This window comes from the organism of the source record quoted next, unplaced genomic scaffold, assembly GCF_019419815.1.
Source record: "Pyrus x bretschneideri cultivar Hongxiangsu unplaced genomic scaffold, Pyrus_bretschneideri_v1 Contig48, whole genome shotgun sequence".
NCBI classification, from domain to species: Eukaryota; Viridiplantae; Streptophyta; class Magnoliopsida; order Rosales; family Rosaceae; genus Pyrus; species Pyrus x bretschneideri.
Window position 1 is genome coordinate 1,102,183 of NW_025999785.1, and position 22,901 is coordinate 1,125,083.

Sequence of the window (22,901 nt, forward strand, 5' to 3'; positions counted from 1 at the left end):
GAATCTTTTGTGCTGACGAGGTCAACACCTCATTCACGAACGAGAGAATCCACTGAAAAAAAATAAACACGTACGGCATGTACACAAAGAAACATAGAAAAAATGAGTTTGCGGAAATTACTTTTTCGATCCAACGGCACAAACGACGGGTAACAAATTCTTACAAGACATCCGGACACACAAGATTCGAACAACCCCTGGACATGACAGAAGAAATGTGACCGTTAAGGAAAGAGAGAGAAGACTTGGTTAGCAACCACAAATTGGCGCGAAAAGAGCGGAAATCAAAGCGAAACAAGAGGCCCTTGTGAAGAATGTCCATTCTCTCAATCCACTCGATCCACATTCACTTCCCACACACACAACGCACAACAATCACACAAACAAAAGTTTCCCACCTAGCAAATCGATCGATCTCTCGTCCCCATTTCGGTTTTCCTTCACTTTCTTGCCAATTTTCCCGGGAAAATGGAGCTTTCTGGCGTGTTGATCGGACGTTTCTGACCCCCATTAACTTGATTCGTGTTTCGTAGGGAAAGTTTGATGCTTTTGAGAAAAAGGGGTCCCTTTCGCTTATGGTGTTTGGTGGAAAGGAACACTTCTCAGCTGGAGTTGGGAGCTGATGGTTGTGTAATGTCATGCAGCTCAAATGTTTGATGAAAGTGCTTAAGGAATTGATGAGCTTTGGATCGGCAGCTTAAAACGAAAAAATGGTATGTGCGGTTTTGGTTGAATTTTCATAAATTTGTAAAGTTTTTTTGTTTCTTGCTTTAATTTGTAGATTAGATTAATTTCTGTAATTCAGTTTGAAATTTCGAGTGATTGTTGAAGTCTAAGACAACATGTTCATTTTTGCAGTATATCGAAATTGGGTTTGTTAGTTACAAATTATTAAGTTTTCTTTTCGATCAAACATGTGATTGAGTGTTTGTGATACAGAGCGGAAAAATCGTTTAGTGTATGTGTTAGCTTGTCGTTAACAGACTGGGAACCTGTTGCTTCTTCTCAAGGGAAAGAAACAAATTATTAGATAACTCTAACGGCACAATTTATGAGACAACTCAAAGGAAGCATTGTGCAAGAGAGACAAGTGCGCTTACCATCACACTATACTTTTGGTGGTGGGCATGACTAACATAGACTTCATAGATAAGCAACAACAATAGGACAAAGGCGTTGGCCGCATATTAAGCCATATTCATATAAAAGCCATTCAAATTAGTCTTCAGAAATGGTTATCAGTGAATTTTGTGTGTTTTTATGGCACTTTATTCGTATATCTATTCATACTTTAATATCTTCATCTACAGGGAACACCAGTGAATATCATTGTAGGTTCTCATGTCTGGGTTGAAGACTCGGAATTGGCCTGGATTGATGGCCAAGTGTCAAAGATTACTGGACAAGAAGCTGAGATCGAGAGTAGCAATGGGAAGAAGGTAAACTTTTTTTTTACTAAATTTGATATATTTCTTTCTGAACATATATTTTGGTCTTTGAAATTTGTTTATTTTAAGAAAATCTTCTAGTATTATATAATTGTACTCTAACGAGATTCCTGTTCACTTTTTTGTGCTATTAAGATGGTTGTCAAATTGGCGAAAATATATCCAAAAGATATGGAAGCTCCTGCTGCCGGAGTTGATGACATGACAAAGCTATCTTATCTGCATGAGCCTGGAGTTTTGCAGAATTTAAAAACTAGATACGAACTTAATGAAATCTATGTACGTGTTCTACCCTTCATTTTAATTTACTTACGGAGTTTTTATTCAAATTAGGAATTCTTGTTCTCTATAATCCTGCAATAATATATGCCTCTGTTGCTATCATGATAGACTTATACTGGAAATATCCTTATTGCCATTAATCCATTCCAAAGACTGCCGCATCTCTACGATGGTCACATGATGCAACAATACAAGGGCGCGCCATTTGGAGAACTAAATCCTCATGTTTTTGCAGTTGCGGATGTTGCATATAGGTTACCTTCATTCCTTATGTGCATGCTATGCTAAGTATTGCTCCATACTGATATAATTATAAACCGAATATTTAAAGTTGATTCTTTGAAAAAACCAGGGCGATGATCAATGAGGGAAAAAGCAATTCAATTCTGGTCAGTGGTGAAAGTGGAGCAGGTAAAACTGAGACCACAAAAATGCTTATGAGGTACCTTGCGTTTCTAGGTGGCCGGGCTGCAACTGAAGGACGGACAGTTGAACAGCAAGTTCTTGAAGTACGATTTCTATCCTACCTTTGATCAGCATTGATATTAAGCTTCGATAACTCCATTTTATCTTCTCTATGTCAAGCTCTATTAGTTTCTTATGAAATTCTTATGGCGTTCTTTTCTGAGTGCAGTCAAATCCAGTTCTGGAAGCATTTGGCAACGCTAAAACTGTTAGAAATAACAATTCTAGGCAAGATGATATCAAGCTAGTACATATTTGTGTCAAATTTGTCTTGGTTTGAACAGTCATTTTACTGGCATAATTTACTTTTCCTGAATTATTATCATGTTCAGATAAATTCACGTGGTATTCTTTTTGTTTGTATTGGTGCAGTCGTTTTGGTAAATTTGTTGAAATTCAATTTGATAAGCAAGGAAGAATCTCAGGAGCAGCCATTAGAACCTACCTTCTGGAACGGTCTCGTGTTTGCCAAGTTTCTGATCCTGAACGGAACTACCACTGCTTCTACCTTCTTTGTGCTGCACCACAGGAGGTAAGATCCTGTAGGAACCAGACTTCGATTAAGACAATCAAAGTATTGCTGCAAATTTCCGCTCTTAAACTTCGAGCTAATATTTGTTTATGTTGACAGGAAATTGAGAAATACAAGTTGGCAAATCCTAAATCATTTCACTATCTTAACCAGTCACGTTGCTACGAACTGGTTGGTGTAAGTGATGCTCATGATTATCTTGCCACAAGGAGAGCTATGGATATTGTTGGAATAAGTGCTAAGGAGCAGGTACAGCCTCTTCTTAATTTCATTTTAACGTGGAACCTTGAAAGACCGTCATCTCACACCCCTTCTTTTTTTTCTCTCTCTCTCTCTTAGGAAGCAATTTTTAGAGTAGTTGCTGCAATTCTTCATCTCGGAAATATTGAGTTTTCCAAGGGCTCGGAAGTTGATTCATCAGTTCCAAAAGATGATAAAGCAAAGTTCCATCTTAAGATGACTTCAGAGCTTCTCATGTATGTATTCTTCGTGCTTTTACCCATGTAATCTGTTTCCAGTCTGTTTTCATATTGTTATAGTGTGATAATAACATTACCTCAGGTGTGACCCTGATGCATTGGAGGATGCATTATGTAAGCGTGTCATGATCACACCTGAAGAAGTTATCAAGAGAAGTCTTGATCCTCAAAGTGCAGCAATTAGCCGCGATGGTTTAGCAAAGACAGTTTATTCTCGATTGTTTGATTGGTTAGTTACTATAGCTTAAAACATCATCAGATTTACATCTGGTTTATGAATAAATTTTCTATTAACCACGAGAAGCATATTGGAGTGAGAATTAAATGCTGATATGGTTCTAAATTTATACAGGTTGGTGGACAAAATTAACGTCTCAATTGGACAAGATGCTACCTCGAAATCGCTGATTGGGGTCCTTGATATCTATGGTTTTGAAAGTTTTAAGACCAATAGGTAACAACTATTAAGCATAATACCGCACTTAAGAGTACTTGAAGTTCTGTGCATACGTGCATTCTGTGTCTTTTTCTGTGTCTTTTTGAGTAAAAAAAGAAACTGAAAATGCACTAATGAAGACATTTCATATCAAACACTCGTCATGCGTTGATGGTATTCCACAACTTAATTTTAGCTTATCAACCTGTGCAGTTTTGAGCAGTTCTGCATTAATTTCACAAACGAGAAATTGCAGCAACATTTCAATCAGGTAATGGCTCAGATCATGTTGAACTCTTGCTTTCTCTATTTTTAGGTCTTAGGTTATTGTTCCTGTTATTATTATTTTAATTTAAATTAATTTTTTCCTGTATATTTTCAGCACGTCTTCAAGATGGAACAAGAAGAATACACAAAAGAGCAGATTGATTGGAGCTACATTGAGTTTGTCGATAATCAAGACGTTTTGGATCTTATTGAAAAGGTTATTCCTTCTATTCCTTCATATACATCCACCTACACGATCACCTACCTATATATATAGTTATACACAGACACACACACACACACACACAATCACTACTGGAATATTCAGATATTCAGTACTATTAATCAACAGTCAATTTTATCCTTACAAGTTTTCACATATGATGCTTCCTTTCACAGAAACCTGGCGGAATAGTTGCTCTCCTTGATGAAGCTTGGTGAGCTATTATTCCTCTGTTCATTCTTCCTTAAATGCAAGGCCATTAACGTTTTGCATTTAACTTTTATTTTTCTCTCTTTTCTTCGTTCTTGTTAACTGCTTTTCTTTCTTTTCTATTTCCAGCATGTTTCCCAAGTCAACCCATGAAACATTTGCAAATAAGCTTTATCAGACATTCAAAACTCACAAGCGCTTTATAAAGCCAAAACTTTCTCGCACGGATTTTACCATCGCTCATTATGCTGGAGAGGTAAATTATATGAAATCAACACTTTCTAGTAATATAATATGGGATACTTTTACATTCCAGTTTTAACTTGGGAACACTTTGTCACAGGTCCAATATCAGTCTGACCAATTTTTGGACAAAAACAAGGACTACGTGGTTCCTGAACATCAAGATTTGTTGGGTGTTTCCAAATGTCCTTTCGTGGCAGGCCTTTTCCCTCCACTTCCAGAGGAGACAGCCAAATCTTCCAAGTTTTCTTCGATTGGCTCTCGTTTTAAGGTACATTGATATTAGCTTGGTGAGCTTGAAGATCAACTTAACCCTAGATAATCAACTATCAACCTAAAGCTACATGCAAAGCTCTCGTGTGGTTTCCTTTATATTCTGGAATGTCAACTTATGCTGCAAGAAGTTGAAACTTAAATTTTGTACGTTTTAAATTGTGCAGCTTCAACTACAATCGTTAATGGAAACCCTAAACTCTACAGAACCTCACTATGTCAGATGTGTAAAGCCAAATAATTTTCTAAAACCAGCCGTGTTTGAGAACGTCAACATTATGCAGCAACTGCGCTGTGGTGTAAGTAAAATGTGTTCCTTTTCCCCTTTACTTTCTTAAAAAAAAGATTTCATGTTTTTCTTCCAGATGTTGATGACAGTTTCCCTTGTAGGGTGTTTTAGAGGCAATCCGTATTAGCTGCGCTGGCTACCCTACTCGAAAACCCTTTTTCGAATTCATAAACAGATTTGGACTTCTTGCACCAGAGGTCTTGGAAGGAAAGTAAGTATTATCTCTAAGGATTTTCAGTTCGAGAGGGGAGAGAAATTTTTTTCGACATAACGTTTCAACTTTCTGATTAAACTCTGTGGATCTGCATTCTGAGCCTGTTTTACTTTTGAGCAGCTACGACGAAAAGGTTGCATGCACTAAGATTCTCGAAAAGAAGGGTCTTAAAGGGTTTCAGGTAACTAGTGGTGTTCCTCATATAGGTGTAAATATAGCTAATGGTCTTCATCCAATCGCATACTGATGGTAGAGACATTTTTTTATTGCAGATAGGTAAAACAAAGGTATTCCTGAGGGCTGGTCAGATGGCTGAGTTAGATGCACGAAGAGCCGAAGTACTCAGTACTGCAGCTAAAACAATACAGCGGCGTGTACGAACCCATTATGCTCGGAAACGGTTTATTGCACTGCGACAGGCGACCATAGTTATGCAATCGATATGCAGAGGTGAGCCAGAGAGCATCTTAGCAGAAGGATTAGTCATGGTTTCCCTGCACATTTTTTCTTACACAATATTTTAGGGTCGTCAATCAACATGTGAATTTAAATTGTTTCTATGTTTGTTTGGTATGACTTACAGGAAGCCTGGCTGGCAAAGTCTTCCACGGCATGAAAAGAGAGTCAGCTGCCGTGAGAATTCAGAAGAACCTACGTAAACACCAAGCCAGAACAACTTACAACAAGCTCCATGTCTCTGTTCTTGTCGTGCAGACAGGTTTAAGAGCAATGGCTGGACGTAAACAGTTCAGATTTAAAAGGCAAACCAAAGCAGCAACCATTGTTCAGGTTGTATACAAAATATCTTGTAACTTGCAAGATTTGTTTTGTTTTAACGACATGAAACATTACTGATTTCCTATTGCAAAACAAAAATCTACATGAAAATTGCAGGCGGTGTGGCGTTGTCATAAAGCTGCCAAATACTTTAAGCGGCTCAAGAGGGGTTCAGTAGTTGCACAGTGCCGAATGAGGGGGAAAATCGCAAGGAAGGAACTTAGGAAGCTCAAAATGGTAAGCATTAAACTCTCTCTAGGCATTGCTTTCGTGAAAAAATTATCAAATTCATAGGCTAGCAACCAAGATGAGAGGAATACATAAAATTTAGTGTGTACAGGCAGAGCATAGTTTCTGTCAAATACTGCAGATTATTGCCATAAATAGTAGTACATACACTTTCCCTTTGAAGCTGACATTTTAAAATCTTCTTCTTACGTATGTATCTCTTTTTTCTTTACGATATTCACATTATCTCCAATTTTCTGCAGGCTGCAAGGGAAACAGGAGCACTTAAGGAAGCAAAAGATGCACTGGAAAAACGAGTGGAGGAACTAAATTGGCGACTACAGTTGGAAAAACGTTTAAGGGTAAATTCGATGTTTTTCAGAGCAATTTTGTTTGGCAGAGAAAATGCTGTGGACGTCTGATGAATATTTTCATCTCATGTCCCACGGCCGAAAACTACTATGCTAATGCATTGGTGTACTTTCCACGATGAATATGATAGGAAATTCCTTGTTCAACATCCGTCTTAATATTTTCGTAGAATATTTTCTTCTAATTTAGGTAATTTATGCAAAACAAATTCATGCTAAAAGCTTGTGTCATGTTTGCAGACTGACCTAGAAGAAGCAAAAGCACAAGAGATAACGAAATTGCAGAACTCATTGCAAGAAATGCAGACCAAACTTGATGAATCAAACGCATTGATTGTGAAGGAACGAGAGGCTGCAAAGAAAGCTATTGAAGAGGCACCTCCTGTGGTTCAGGAAACCCAAGTTATGGTTGAGGACACTGAAAAAGTAGAATCTCTAACTGCAGAAGTTGACAGTTTAAAGGTATGAATGTTCTGTCCAATAAACAGCACCTATAATACTTTGTCTCACATAATTCTGTGTTTGCAGGGCTTTTTACATGTTTCGCACTGTTCTATCATGCGTTATTGTCATTTATTTGTTCATATATGTAGCGACAGATTTTGATCTTTTCATTTAGTTCTTCTTGACCTTGGTTTTTTTCTACCTAACACGTCCCCACCTCACCAGGCCTCTATGGAGTCAGAGAAACAAAGAGCAGAAGAAAATGAAAGAAAATATAATGAAGCTCAAACATCGGGCGAAGAAAGACGCAAAAAATTAGAAGAAACAGAGAAAAAAGTTAGTCAGCTCCAGGAAAATTTGACCAGGTAATATGACACTAAAGCATGAGTTTTCTGATGCAGAGCATCAAAATGCACGTCCTCGTATGTGCATTTGAGACGATAATTACAAAATTGTTCTCAATATCTTACTCCGAACAAGTTTTAAATTCGTGTAGTATTTAAGTTCAAACCGATAAGTATATATTGGAGAGAAATGATATACCAACTTTAGCTTTCCTGATGTGGTTTGTTTACTGAAAATTCAAACTTCATTGATTAGGCTAGAAGAGAAGCTTGCCAATTTAGAATCAGAAAATCAAGTATTACGCCAACAAGCTGTGTCCATGACGCCTAATAAATTCCTTTCTGGACGGTCCAGATCAACTATTCAGGTAAATTTCAATGTAAATCATGGATTTCTATGATGTTCAGATGCTTAAGATTTTCTTATTGTTTGATAATTGGCAGAGGGCAGCTGAAAGTGGTCATATTCCAGGGGATGCAAAGACAGCTCTGGTAAGTTTCCGTTAAACTTCAAGTATTAACCTATAAAAAAGGCAATTTGATGCAGTAAAACTCTTCACTTATGCTAATGTCCCGATAAAATGGATCAGGAAATGCATAGTCCTTCAATAAATCACAGGGAGTCGGAATTGGAGGATAAGCCTCAGAAATCACTAAATGAAAAACAGCAAGAGAACCAGGAGTTGCTCATTCGATGCATCGCACAACACCTGGGCTTTGCAGGGAACAGGCCTATTGCTGCCTGCATCATATACAAATGCCTTTTGCAGTGGAGATCATTTGAAGTTGAGCGGACTAGCATTTTCGATAGGATTATTCAGACCATAGGGAATGCCATTGAGGTTTGGAACTCCCATCCTTAACCCTTCTGGTATTTTGGTTTTCCGTTTCTTCATAACACAAAACGAACCTGTTTAACTTGAATATTACCACTTGGAATTTAGACCCAGGATAACAACGATATCTTGGCCTATTGGCTATCCAATGCCTCAACACTTCTATTACTACTCCAGCGCACACTGAAAGCAAGCGGTGCTGCTGGAATGGCACCCCAGCGACGTCGATCATCATCAGCTACTCTGTTTGGAAGGATGACACAAGTAATTCATCGTCTCTCGTCAGACATTGAATATTTTCTAGTCATACATCTTCATTTCTTCAGTTGCTTCACATTTTTTTCTATTGTTTTCCTCTAGAGTTTCCGTGGAGCCCCACAAGGTGTTAATATTTCCTTAATCAATGGTGGAATGAGTGGCGGAGTGGACTCTTTACGGCAAGTTGAAGCCAAGTACCCAGCTTTGCTTTTCAAACAGCAACTTACAGCATATGTAGAAAAGATTTACGGGATGATTCGAGATAATTTGAAGAAAGAGATTTCTCCTTTGCTTGGATTGTGCATCCAGGTCCAGTAAATTGTTCACCTACAAACTAGAAAACTAGAAAACAATTTATCGAGAGAAAAATTGTGCTTCCATGATTTTTCAAAACTTAGTACTAAATCCGTAAACTAACAGGCACCAAGAACTTCCAGGGCAAGCTTGGTCAAAGGATCGTCGCGATCAGTTGCCAACACTGAGGCCCAGAGAGCTTTGATTGCTCACTGGCAAGGGATTGTCAAGAGCCTCGGAAACTTCTTAAATACTTTAAAAGCAAATCATGTTAGTACTCTTCCCCCCCCCCCCCCTCCCTCCTCTTAAGATTCATACTCACTTGATCTTTCTGATTTTCGTTTCTTCAACTTTTGCGAAGTATTTTGCCAAGGATCTTTCCCCCATTCTTAGACACGCGTTGTTCCTTTCTACAGGTACCACCATTTTTAGTTCGTAAGGTGTTCACGCAAATATTCTCCTTCATCAATGTTCAGCTATTCAACAGGTATCGTCATAAGCCCAAATTTGAGGTTGTCTTGTTTGTATGCTACTTAGCACTAAACTTATCGTAATATCTTCAATGTATTTTTCTATCCCTGCAGTCTTCTATTAAGACGAGAATGCTGTTCGTTTAGTAATGGTGAATATGTTAAAGCTGGGTTGGCTGAACTGGAGCATTGGTGCTATAAGGCAACAGATGAGGTACCCACCGTACCTTAAATTTAATTCCTCTTTTTACTGTTCGATAACTGAGATACCGACCAACTTACTAAATAAACGAAAATGCAGTATGCAGGATCAGCTTGGGATGAACTCAAGCATATTCGGCAGGCTATTGGATTCCTGGTATCTTTCATTGTATTCTACTTCTATAAATGAACAAATGGTGAAGTTGTCCTGAAATTTATGTTTTTTGGTTCAGGTCATACATCAAAAACCGAAAAAGACGCTTGATGAAATTAGCCATGACCTATGCCCGGTAAGTGATGTGTATATAAGGATACAATAAACATCTCAAAGTCTATCAACTCTCCCTCGAATCTCATTTGACACAACTTACTCTTTTAACAGGTCCTCAGTATACAGCAGCTGTATCGTATAAGTACAATGTACTGGGATGACAAATATGGCACGCATAGCGTGTCCTCGGATGTAAGTTTTTATGGATGCCATTACTCAACTAGATTTCAGTCATCTTCGTCACGACGCAGTAAAATAAATCAGAATATAATGACAAACATGCATCCACAAACTCACTTGTCCATTCCTTTTTCCAATGGCACGTCCAGGTTATATCGAATATGAGAGTGCTGATGACAGAAGATTCCAACAACGCAGTCAGTAATTCTTTCCTGCTGGATGACGATTCCAGGTTATGACAACATTCAATCATGTCTTCGCCGTTATTCATTCTTTCTTTATCGACTCTTCCTCTTCTTTACATCCCGTTTCATTAGTTTTTCCTCGTCAAACTGATATGTTCGTGTTTTTCTAAGATTTCGGTTACTTGTAAATTTAGTATCCGAAAAATGAGACACTGCATCAACCCTGCATTGTTTCATAGTGCCTGTTATCATCGCTAAACACATTTGCTTCCATGTTTACCTATAATCCTAGCCATTCGACTGACACTAGACTTTACACTGCAGCATTCCATTCTCCGTTGATGACATATCAAAGTCAATGGAGCAAATAGACATCTCCGACATTGAACCACCACCGCTCATTCATGAGAACTCAGGCTTTAGTTTCTTGTTGCCGCGCGCAGATTGAGTCTCGGTCTCTCTATGATGAGCCTAGCTATGGGGTTGTTCATTATTCATGAATCATCATTTCTTTGCCCCACAGATTTTTCTTTTGAATCTACATTTTAGTTGCTTAAATTAATTTCCTCAAATGGGGATGCTTTAGCTCCCAATCCCCACCAAATGTAAGTTGAATATATTTTTCCTTCTTTTGTTGTAAAACTAGCTGATGTTAGGGAAAGAAATTAATGGCTTAGAGCATTTTTTTTTTTTTTTTGAATTAAATTCATCAAATTCTCATCCAAAAACTTCGTCATGTATTTATAATTTTGGTATGGAAATCTTCGCATCCATGGTGAAGACAATAATCCCAAAAACGAAATTGATTACTACATGCCCTTTTCATTTCCGACGCACCCTTCTTATTATCAGATTAAACAAATCAAAAGACAATCCAAGGCCTAAAACTAAAAGTACCAAGTAAAAAGTGAACAAGAAATGCGCGGAAATCATTTTTTGTTAAAAAAAAAAAATCAGGGTGCATGAAAAGGGCTAGAGCTGAGAGAGCTCAGTTTGAGAACGACCCGTCGTTTATCTATTAATTGATGCCACTTCAATTGTCCGTCGACTCCATTACTCATTAGCATGTTCTTCCCTTTCCGTTCCCCTTTTTTTTTTTTTTTTTTTTTTTTTTTAACAATATGTCACTTTTTATATATATTTTGTTTTTTTTAATCAAATTCTTCACTCTTTTGTTGGTCATAAGTTGGATCTTTGAATGTTGAACCGTTAGATAAAAATTAATTAATATTTGTCAGCCAGTCTGAAAATTGAAGCATAAATTGATTTTATAGTTGAGACCAAATAAGAAAATGATACAAAGGAACAATTAATTAGCAAAGGTTATAGCAAATTGGTTTTACGGTAGAACTTTAACTTCTTTTATGGTATTGGAGTATGTTATACTATGTGTGAAGTATGACGTTCTTTACGTCATTATGTTGTCCATGTGCTAGGTTTGAGAATTCGCTGCACACATGAGGCATGCGCGAAAAATATTAATCTCACATAAAAAACGAAAAGAGATTTTGCGTGTACATATAAATAATTGAACTATTTTCTATATTACTAATTGATTTTCGATGAAACCCAAGAAAGACACATTTGAAGATAAACGAACAAGAAATCTGAGTCAAATTATTGACCCAATTAAAGATGATCCATGTCCTTATCCATCTAGATAATTGCTTTTAATTGGAAGGGGATCCTCTCCGGATCCCTTCCTCCTAATCTACCAAGTTTGGGGATCTGAACCATTGAAATTTGATCAAACGGCTAAAATTATTATAACTTTTTAAGTGGGTCCTTATTTATAGCTGTTAGATTAAATTTCAATAGTCCAGATCTCCGAACTTGATGAATTACGAGAACGAGATCTGAAGATAATCCATTTCCCCTTTAATTGGCCATTGGAGATCGCTTTAAAACAATTATATATTATCTTAGTTTAGTTATTTATTTAATTAATTTATACATATTTTAATTTTAAGCTACAATGATTGATTGCTTCATTAGAGACAGTCAAAGATGGAAATACATGATATTCTCTGCATGACCTGACTAGAAGGGCTTGTGCTGTGTTGTGACAAGGACCGCAGGTAATAGCTTGACCACAACATAGTATTTGGCATGTGGTCAATTAGTATTGTGTTTGTGTGGAAAAAGAACCACCTCTAAAGTCTGTCTCCTTACCCAAAGTGACCAAATTGCTTTGCTTTCTGCATTTGTTACGTCAGTTTATGTCGGAATTGGATCCATTTTGAATCTTAATGTTTGGAGTTTAAGTATGAATTCATTCGGACCGCATAAATTAAATTCAACGGTTCCCATTAACTTATTTTTTTAGCCCATCACACGAAACTAACGGCTCTGATTTCTTTACACACCAATTAGCGGCCTAGATAATTTAATTCTTAAACTCCAAACACTAAAATCCAAAGCAGATCTAATTTCATTTATGACGAGACGGTGTTCTATTCTAAATGATTCTTATTCACGAGAAAGAGGTGTGAATTCAAACGCAAGGTCGAGCGCGCTTTTTTAATTTGTTGGTACAATCCTGATTTGTGTTTTAATTTACGTTTGTTTGGGAAAAGGAGTTTGGAAAGGATAACACCCTAGAAACAAGACACATTGAAGGGAAAACTAAGTGACAACTGTCGAATTTTATCCGAAGCAAAGGTAAAAGGTGAAGTTGTGAGAATTAGAAAACGATAATTTTAAGAGAGTTTTAATGAAAATGACTTTTTAAAATTTTTTATTAATAAAAAATCATCCATTAATTTTATTTAATAAAAAAAGTTTAAATTTTAATAAAAAAAGACTTAAGTTTTAATAAAAATGACAAAAATTTAACATAATAATTAAAAAAAAAAAAATTCAAAAACAAAATATAACGGACACGTCGCATCACTTAGTCATACACACTTTTCCTCCCTCATTTTTTCCTCCACCATTATTAGCTTCTCTCTCTCTCCCATCTTTCACATATTCGATATTCCCATCAAATTTCTCTCTCCTCTCATCACACCCATTCATATCAACTTTTTTTTTTCTTTTCTCTCATCTCTCATATCATTCTACTCTTGCTCCATAAATATTACAATTTTTACTTTTTATTTTATTGTATGTTTATTTGATATTGTTTCATAATTGTTTTGGAACAAACTAAGTAATAATATTACAAGACAAAAAATAAAGAAAATTTTTCATTTTTCAGTTTGATAAACAATGCTTATTTTTATTTCGAAATGGTGATTTTATCTTTAGTTTGGACAATTTTTTAAGTTTGTGTCATGTCAAGTTAACACTAGTTATTTTTACAATTGAACATTGATTATTTCTAGAATCGAACACTGATTATATTTAGAACTTAACACTAACTATTTCTCAAACCAAATAATGACTAACTCTTAAACCGAACACTAGTACTATCACTATTTCTTAAACTAAACACTGACTATTTTGCAAACTGAATACTAGTTATTTCTTAAATTGAACACTAATACTATCATTATTTCGTAAACTAAACACTGACTATTTCTTAAACCGAACACTATTACTATCACTATTTTGTAAATTAAACACTAACTATTTCTTAAACCAAACACTTATATTATCACTATTTTGTAAGCAAAACACTAACTATTTTTTGAACCAGCCTAGTATTATCACTATTTCTTAAACTGAACACTAATACTATCACTATTTCGTAAACTGAATATTGACTATTTCTTAAACTAAACACTAATATTATCACTATTTCGTAAACTAAACACTAACTATTTCTTAAACTGAATACTAGTACTATCACTATTTCATTAACCATGGCAGAGAAAACAATGGACAACAGATGAAGCTCAACTGGAAAATGCACACTAGCATCAATGGTTTTGGGGGCCAAGAAATTAGTGGCCAATGGTTTGAAAAATAAACTTGGAAAAGGCATGTCATCAACATTAACTAGATACAAATGATTAGTTGTTATACTAATTAATGGATGAGTCGTGAACATTCTAACAATGAATAGAAAACCCAAATAATTATCCTATACACGAGAATGTCATCAAAAATATTATGATGGTCGAATATCTTTAGGAAGTGTCTTCCAAAGCAATTAGTCGTTTAAGTCTGAAGATAGCAAATCTTTCTCTAATTTTAAGAAAGATGAGAGCCTATTCCATTCTCACAAAAAGTTCAAATAGGAAATCTTCAGTTAAGATTATTATAGGAGATAGTTTATTACATTTTCGTTGAAAATGGCAAGTTTATTACATTTTCATTGAAAAGGGGGAGAACGGGAACATGAGGGGAGCATTGAAAGTACTAACTATCATCATTAAAGCTCCTAAACATGAAATAAAGAAAGAGGAAGGAGGCACGGGGGGCTATGAGGTTAGGGTTTGAAGCTACTAAAGAAAATAATAATAAAAGGTGTGGGTTGTTGCAATATATATGGTAAGTTTACAGAATTTGCAATGCACACGCTGTTGTGAGGTTATTTTTTGTTTTTTATTATTTTTTTTTGTCCTTATCATTAAATAAAATTATAGAGTGGTTGTTAAAATGAAAACTTTTGAAGTTTTTTTCATTAGTTTTCCTTAAATAATCATGAGTAACTCATCTTTGGCTTTCAACACGGAAAAAACTTAAAATGATCATCCATATTTTTTCATAATTATACTTTACTCAAATGTTTTATCCATATTTTTTTAGAATTGCAATGCATGTGCCCGTGAGAAAGGGAGGAAACAGAGGGGTACTAAGTACTAGTTTGGTACTACTTAACTTTTAAAAAAAGCAGGTATGAAAAAAAAACACCTAGTTTTTTTGTGTTTGGTAAACTTTCAAAATCAGTTTTTTTTTCGTAGTTTTGGGTAAAAAAAAACTAAAAAGGCAAAGCAGAAAAACCCAGCTTTATAAAACCAGCTTTTTATCACAATCCACGGGTGAATAGTGCCATTAAATGAATTTTTCAAAATGGCAACCTTACCCTCTCTTTCTCCTTCATCCCAGTTTTGGACTCCACCCCCTTTTCTCCAGTCGTTCTCTGGCGCCGTACTACCCAGATTCACCAGCCCCTCTCATCCATCTCTTCTTACTCCCTAGATTCGCCACTCCATCTCTCTCCCAATCCTCACCAAATACATCCATCACCACCTCGCAGACCATGATCCCAACTCACTCCCTGCTAGATGATAACCCAGATCCCACCCACCCATCCACCACCGCACCCTCCAAAACATGTAATGCCCTGGAAATCGAAATGCAAGATATATAAATGGGAGTGAGGATGAAGGTTCCAGATCGCCAGAAATGAAAGAGAAATGCGAAGGGACGAAGGTGGGTGAGGACTTCAAAATTTCAGGAGGGATCATTGATGAAAATAGAAGAAAAGGTAGAAACATTTTGGCAAAACGAAATATAAAGAAAGAAGAATGAAAAAGCTAGAAACAAAGGGAAACAAGGAAAAAAGGAAAAAGGAAAAAGGAAACAGTCATGAACTTTTTGGCAGAAAGAAAAAGAAAGGAGGAAAAAGAAAGGAAGAAAAGCCCATAAGTTTTTTTTTTTTTTTTTTTTGTCATTTTACACAATTACAGCTATTTTACATAAATATTTATTAAACATTATAACACTGTTTTTTTTATTAAAAGCACTTTTACAATTATCGTTACCAAACACTTTACTGCTTTATTTCACAACTGCTTATTCTTACAACATAGCAAAAACAGTTTTTTTTCAAAGCACAGTAATACCAAACTAACCCTAATTGACTGCATCCATCATCAAAATTGATAACTGCTCTTTCAAAATTTAATATAATTAAAAGCTAAATACATAAATAAAACAATTTCCTTTTTAAGTAATTTGATTGTTTGGTCTTTCATTTATGGAAATCATTGTTTGTATTATATACGAGAGTAGCTTTTTACCAGAGATTTTGATTTAACGAAGATTTTCATTGTAGAGCTAAGATAATTGACAGTAGATAAATTCAAAAACCGTTTATACCAGTACAGAATTCTTATGTCATAAATACACGATCTTTACGGAATTCTGTTATTGCATTTTGACAACATTAAAAACGATATCTCTGGACGCTCTCATATACAATCCTACATATATATACATATATATATATATATATATGTGTGTGTGTAATTGATAAGGAAGCAGCAACGTGGGAATTAGACAAAAATATTAGGACAAGGATTGTCCGCCTTCTCATTTAAGGTGCCCTCCCATGCTCTCCCGTTTTGTATGGTCACGGTTAAGTTACGTCAATATTTTATATTATTTTTTTATAGAGATAATAAGACAAAAATGAATAGTAATATAAAATATTAACGTGGCTTAACCATGACTACACAAATAAAAGAGCACGGAGGACACCAAAAGTAGAAGGCAAATAATCCTTGTCCAAAATATTAAGCAGCCATTTTAGAAATTGAATATACAATATCTTAGTAGATATAGTCAGCATCATAGGTCTTCCAATCAACTTTTTTCTTAGTCTTGCCTCACTTTTTCCACAAATTTGTCTCAAAGTCAAAGATTCCTTCTTGGCTGCTTCATCTGGAAAGGGATCATCTCCAGATATTTTTTATCAAATCCATCAATATGAATTCTTAAAATTTAATCCAACGGTTAAAAATAAGGATTTTCTTTTAAAATTATAATAATTTTAACAATTAGATCAAATTTCAAAAGTCTAAATTAATAGATTTGGTGGAAGGGATCCGGTTCCTCCTTCGGATCCCTTCCCTTCCTCCCCTTCAAGAACCTCTACATATTTCCTCTCTCTCTTTCTCTATATATATATATATATGTAGAAGCATATGACCAAGTAAGCATAAAATCAGTCCTCTATCTCTCTCTCTCCTCATATATCTCTCTTTCTCTCTCCCTCTCTCTCTCTCTCTCTCTCTCTCTCTCTAAAAAATGGAACAACTCAAAAATCACCACCAACAATCTCAGCCTGATCATCAAAGCAAAAAGCGCACCAAATCAAAAGAACCCATGATCAAGTACATCTCCAGCCCTATGATGGTCCAAGCCAGTAGTGCTTCTGAGTTCAGAGCAATTGTTCAGCAATTCACAGGCCAAAATGCCAACACTCCATCTGATGAAGAATGCACTGCCACCCATGAAAAAGAACAAGCCTCGAGACCAGATACAATGATCAGATTTTCGGACCACCCTCCTCCGCCTGCGCCGGCCGCTGTTTCCGATCAGCTTATGGATGAAAACAACTTATGGGAAGCAGTTGCTGAAAGCTTGAGCAGTTACCAACCTCCATGTGTTTATGTGTGATGAAAGGAAACAGAGAACTCTGTTTTCCTCTGTTTTTTTTCTTTTGCAGAGTTTTATGGTATTTTGAATTTCATGTGCTCCTAGCATTTTTGCAGTGTTGTAAGCTTATACTGTACCTGTTGGTTATTTACTTTATTTTATTAAAGATTCAAAACTTTATTTATTATTATTTTAAATAAAAAATATGAAGAGTCATATTCATTAGAGAAGTCATGTCTTTTATTAAGGGACAAAGATTGTCTGCCCTCCCATCATTTTTGGTGTCCTCCTGTTTGTGTGGTCATGGTTAAACAACGTTAACATTTTATATTACTATTTATTTTTGTCTTATTATCTCTATAAAAAAAATAATATAAAATGTTGACGTGGTTTAACCGTGATCACACAAAACAGGAGGTCACGGGAGGGCATCGGAAGTGGAAGGGCAGACAATCATTGTCCTTTATTAAGGGATATGTAGAGTTTTATAAATAGTGAACTCTTCAAACAGAACAAAGAGGTTAACATATATTCAAATGTCTTCCTTCTCTCCCTACTACAATACTCATATATAATCCTTATTATCTTCCTACTCATCTTGATCATCAATGGGCAATTGATCACTACTTGGCATCCCATCTACCGTAATCGTGCTTATGGATTAGACACTCTGTGAGATTCAAGGGTTGTATCTTGGGGTTGTTATAACCCCTATAACCAGGACGTAGGGAGGCGTCTACTAGGATAGTGGCAACACGCCTCTCTTTATATCACAGGCCAGATCATTCTTTACGTTTTCCTTTTTACTACTTTATTTATTGATATATGTGTTTGATGTATTTGAGTATTATCTAATTGATTGAATTTACATGTGTATTATGATCATAATCATTTATATTATCCTACAGTACCTTACTACATCAGTGAAGTAAAATCAACATTAATTAATTTCGAGTTTAATTCGCAAACACCTACATTTGAAGTGATCGCTATGTTGAAGAAAGTAAAAATCTCAGCGCCGGAAATTGGACATAACATATATATAACTAATAGATCCACTACTAATCGTAATGAGACCGTTTTGTGATAAACGTCCACACCTGCTGTATTGTGCAATGCTGCAAGTTGTAGACTTTTTTAAACTATTAGTGTTGATTAGCAGAAGATTGTTGATCCGTCTCTCTGAAATCTTGATTCATAATAACCCAACGAATTGAGCACGAAAATTTCGACATAAAAAAGAAAGCGCATCAAGAAGTTAGCCTGCAAAAATTTACATGATATACTACCATAACTGCATCGTCTCACTAAAAAAACCATAGTTCAATGTTTTGAGGATAAACACTCAAAGATAAAACACAAGGGCCTTAAGCAGCAAGTTTCCCCCCCCCCCCCCCCCCCCTCGGCTAACTTCGTTTCCTCACCAAATTCCCTAAGTTCAGATGCTAACAGACCAAAATGTCCATCATTTCACCGCTTAATTCCCATCATCGGTCGATTTCAGGTAAAGAGTCTCACCCCCATCTCCACCATGGCTTCCAGAGCTCCCGCCTCGCCCATCCATATCTTGCTTACTCCCACCGGCCATCCTCCTATGCATGCCTTCTCCAGGAGAGCTGCGTCCGTAATCACCAAACCCTCCAGCCCCAAGTTGCCCGCTGCCTCCAGCATTATTTCCCTCATTCCCGAGCATGTGCAGTCCCGCGCTTCCTCCAGCAGTCATAGCAAGTTGGCTATGCAGGGCTTGTTGCTGCAGAGCTGAAAACGGATGCTGGGAGTACATCATGGAAGAGCGTGCAGCCATTAGCGATTGTGGTGTCATCTGCTGAGCTGCTTGTTGCTGCATGTAATGTGCTCCTGGCTGCATCATGCCGGTGGAAGAGTACTACAAAGCATTTCATGAAAACAATCAGGAAATGTACAATTTCGGGACACTGAATTACGCGGTGACACTGAACAGATTCAGTCGGTGCCCTTCAAGTTTATTAATTTTTTTCGCAAATGAGGTTTTGTACCTGAGGATGCATGGTAGGAGGCTGGGGTTGTGAATCAGCAATGGCAGCCAGGTACATCAGATTCCGCTGTAGCTTTGCTTGGTTCCTGCAATAATTGCAAACGATTACTGACCCGTCTAGCAGTTTAAACATAAAAATTCTGCTTTTTGACAACAGCTACAACGAGCCTAACATATATATATATATATATATATATTGCAATCAGAGTTCAACTAAAACGATGTTTTCGCAACCTTTTATGTACTCGTAATAGTTATAAATGGCATCCATCACTTGCAGTAATTTAGTGGCATCCTTCAAAAAGGCTTAATTTATGCCATGGTAATAATTTACGGCATCCTTCCGACAAAGTACATACTCATAACAGAAGTTTGCCACACTAAACAGAATCATCATTCGTGGAAATCAATAGTATCGGTTAAACTAAATGATGCACGCTTATAAATCCGATACTGTAGGCAAGAGGGTGTCAACTTACAGCATGCAGCTAATCAACAGCACTCAGTGATAACAAAAGATAAGCAAAGCAGCAGTTAATTAAGAAATAAAATGCTCACTCTGCACATTCACTCAGTTTCCCGGTATTCTGGCTCTCAACAATCTTCAGAATCAACGACTTGTTCTCGTCCAAGTACTGCAGGAAAATTTAAAGAAGGTATTTAACAATAGGATAACAAGAATATAATACAGACCAGAAGAGCGATAAACGAAAAGGTTCTAAAATTTCTGAGTAAGAAATTCACAGTAACACTGACGAACAGAATCAAAGTACAATTATTAGTAGTATGTGTAACCAAACCAACTGAATCAATCCAACATCAGTGCTTACTCAAATTTATGAGAAAGATGGAAGTAAGCAACCGGGGCAAGTGATACATTCTGAAAGAGACAAATAAAAAAAGACACCATTGCTGTGCAAAAGAAAGATTATTGGTCACTAGTTCCTATCACTAGACAAACTTTCGCAGGGTCGACAAAATAGCCGCACACTTATCTGAAAACCGACACTGGAAACATGCTCGATGACAAGATGAAGACGTGACTTGCGTTAGAAACATTCAAAGGAACAGAATCCTGAAGGTTTCGCTGTTTTGGTGCCCAAAGAACATGCCAAACGAGCACTTTACGCAGATAATCTTAGTTTTAAACCAATCCATAGCTACCATTTCGGTGCAACCACAAATAATCAGTCTTTGAGTATGCTAATTTGCTATTTCGTAACGAATTTTTCTGTGCAACTCGAAATCTAAACTAGATCAGCCAATTTAGTCCAAAATAGTACCATATCTACAAGGAGAATGATGTGAAGAAACTAGCAAAACCTTTAACTTATGTCCTACAAAATTAATGGAATCAAATGGCCAACCAAAACAGATGCACAAAATGTAAATGCAATCTGTAAGGATCAAGTAAATACTTTCATAATTCTAGTGATGCCATCAAACATTTTTCAAGAAACCGACGCGTAAATAAAAGCACAAATTCTAGTTCACTAGTCACAACTTGTCAAAACAGAAACAAAAGCAGCACTCTTTAAGTTAGGTTGCAGCCGGAAGGACACCAGATATGCATGGTTATGTGAGACACTATTTCCAACAGACAGAAGAATCCGGCTCGTTTAGAAGTGTGCCCAAAACACTTAAAGTGCTTCCTGCAACTTCAAACGCATTTCCGGGATTCACTTTGCATTTTCACTAAGGATCCGTTCCAAAAACATTTTTACCAGAATCGCTTATATTTTAAAAACATTTCCAAACGAGCCGAAGGTTTCCTTGTAACAAATCTACACACAATAAATAACATATATAGTAAATCAAAATATCTAACACGAAAAGAAACCATTTATCAGTTCTCAACACCCTTTTTTCTTACGAGACGATATTCTAAACCATTGGGGAGGGGGATTCGAACTTGGTGCAACGGGATAGGCACACCGTCGTATCCAAATGGCCTAACCCATGTATTGTTGAAATGTCCCACATCAATAAGAAAAGAAGAGTTTAAATATCAAAAACCCACTCCAACTAACATCGAGGCTTTTGTGATAAAAGCCCGCACACCTGACAAATTGTGCAGGTAGTAATTACCAAGTTGAGGACAATATCTGTATTGTTGGAAGTGGGTCGTATGGTCCGTATCTCTGATATTTCTACAGGTATGCATCCTCAACACCCATTTAAACTTCACTAAGAAACAGGACACAAACTTGGCAACATACAAAGAAACTAGCTTGATGAGATTATGAAGAAACTTTCAAAAAAATCAGAAGAAACATCCATTGATACATGTACATACCAACATATATGTATATATAGTCCATTAGAAAAAACAAAGAAGAATCAAACAAGAAAAACCCATTAAGCATACCAAAAATCAATACTTCAGAGATTAGAAAAGAGGGGTAAATTAATTTATTTTAATTAAGTGGATACAGAAAGTGGCAGGAGAAACCAAAAACCAAATGGAAGTGCAGAAGCAAAGCTGCAGAAAAAAAAAAAAAGAAAAAAAAAAGGGAGCAAAAAGCAGAGGAGGAGGAGGAGGAGGAGGAGGAGGAGGAGGACCTGCTGAATGTGATCAGTAGTGACGTTGTTGGGATAATAGGCTGCCATCATAGGCTGCATCTGCATCAGGTGCTGCTGCATCTCTCTTTTATATATGTCGACCTCTCTGCTCTGCTCCTCTACCACAAACAGAAAGACACTCTCTCTTTGTTTCTCTCTCTAACTTTCTCACTCCTAAAGTAGGAACAGAGCTTTTTTTTTTTACAGAGTTGAGAGGCCACACTTACTGCAAAGGGTGCAACCAAATAGAGAGACAGAATTTTGATAGATGCCTTTGCTTTTTCTTTTCTTCTAATTTCTATTTTTCTCTCTGTGTTTTCACTTTCTCTCCGGACATACAATGACATCACCTCCGCACAGATATAGGCGGAGAGAGAGAGAGAGAGTGGTGTATTTCCAAACCACGTTTTATCTTCATTTTGTTTCTTTAATTTCTGACCGTCGGATTAAATAAATGATAAATAATGTTTTTTTTGAGTTTTGCTTGGTTTGGGTTTTTTGCATCAGTTTCTATCTATCTCCTCTCTCCTACAATCCATAAACATAGCTCAAGTCAATTAAGCTTGCAATGTGTTTTAGTTTTTTTACATGGCACTTTATAAGTGGTTTGGGTCCTTGGGATACTGTTTTAGTTACATTTTTGGTGTACATAAATTGAACTTGATCGTGCATGATTAGCTTAGAAAATAATTAAAATTACACTCCGTTATAGATAGCTAAGTTAAATTTAACCATGTGTGATTGATTTAGAAAATTGTCACAGTTTACAAACTTTACATCTAGTTGCATGTAAACTGAATGTGACCATGCATGTACTGACAGATCTAAGGTTC

At 36.3% G+C, this 22,901-nt stretch overlaps 2 protein-coding genes across 2 annotated transcripts; one reads left to right on the forward strand and one right to left on the reverse strand.

Annotated features, from left to right (window-relative positions):
• The first annotated feature begins 93 nt into the window (after window positions 1-93).
• LOC103954373 (myosin-11) lies at window positions 94-10,981 on the forward strand. The gene is made up of 38 exons (XM_009366187.3): window positions 94-713; window positions 1,311-1,439; window positions 1,584-1,727; window positions 1,839-1,984; window positions 2,083-2,239; window positions 2,365-2,423; window positions 2,568-2,727; window positions 2,827-2,976; window positions 3,067-3,203; window positions 3,289-3,435; window positions 3,559-3,660; window positions 3,856-3,913; window positions 4,025-4,126; window positions 4,309-4,346; window positions 4,472-4,598; window positions 4,686-4,856; window positions 5,026-5,157; window positions 5,249-5,358; window positions 5,482-5,542; window positions 5,634-5,811; window positions 5,945-6,150; window positions 6,256-6,375; window positions 6,630-6,728; window positions 6,978-7,199; window positions 7,407-7,546; window positions 7,782-7,893; window positions 7,970-8,017; window positions 8,116-8,367; window positions 8,470-8,625; window positions 8,722-8,928; window positions 9,040-9,183; window positions 9,330-9,400; window positions 9,498-9,597; window positions 9,685-9,741; window positions 9,818-9,874; window positions 9,967-10,047; window positions 10,185-10,267; window positions 10,545-10,981. The coding sequence occupies exons 1-38, from the start codon at window positions 711-713 to the stop codon at window positions 10,666-10,668; spliced, it is 4,590 nt and encodes a 1,529-aa protein (XP_009364462.1). The 5' UTR covers window positions 94-710; the 3' UTR covers window positions 10,669-10,981.
• A 7,905-nt stretch (window positions 10,982-18,886) lies between these two features.
• LOC103954377 (GRF1-interacting factor 1-like) lies at window positions 18,887-22,362 on the reverse strand. The gene is made up of 4 exons (XM_048568606.1): window positions 22,069-22,362; window positions 20,065-20,141; window positions 19,508-19,592; window positions 18,887-19,377 (listed from the first exon to the last, which is right to left on the reverse strand). The coding sequence occupies exons 1-4, from the start codon at window positions 22,147-22,149 to the stop codon at window positions 18,970-18,972; spliced, it is 651 nt and encodes a 216-aa protein (XP_048424563.1). The 5' UTR covers window positions 22,150-22,362; the 3' UTR covers window positions 18,887-18,969.
• Between the last annotated feature and the right edge of the window lie 539 nt (window positions 22,363-22,901).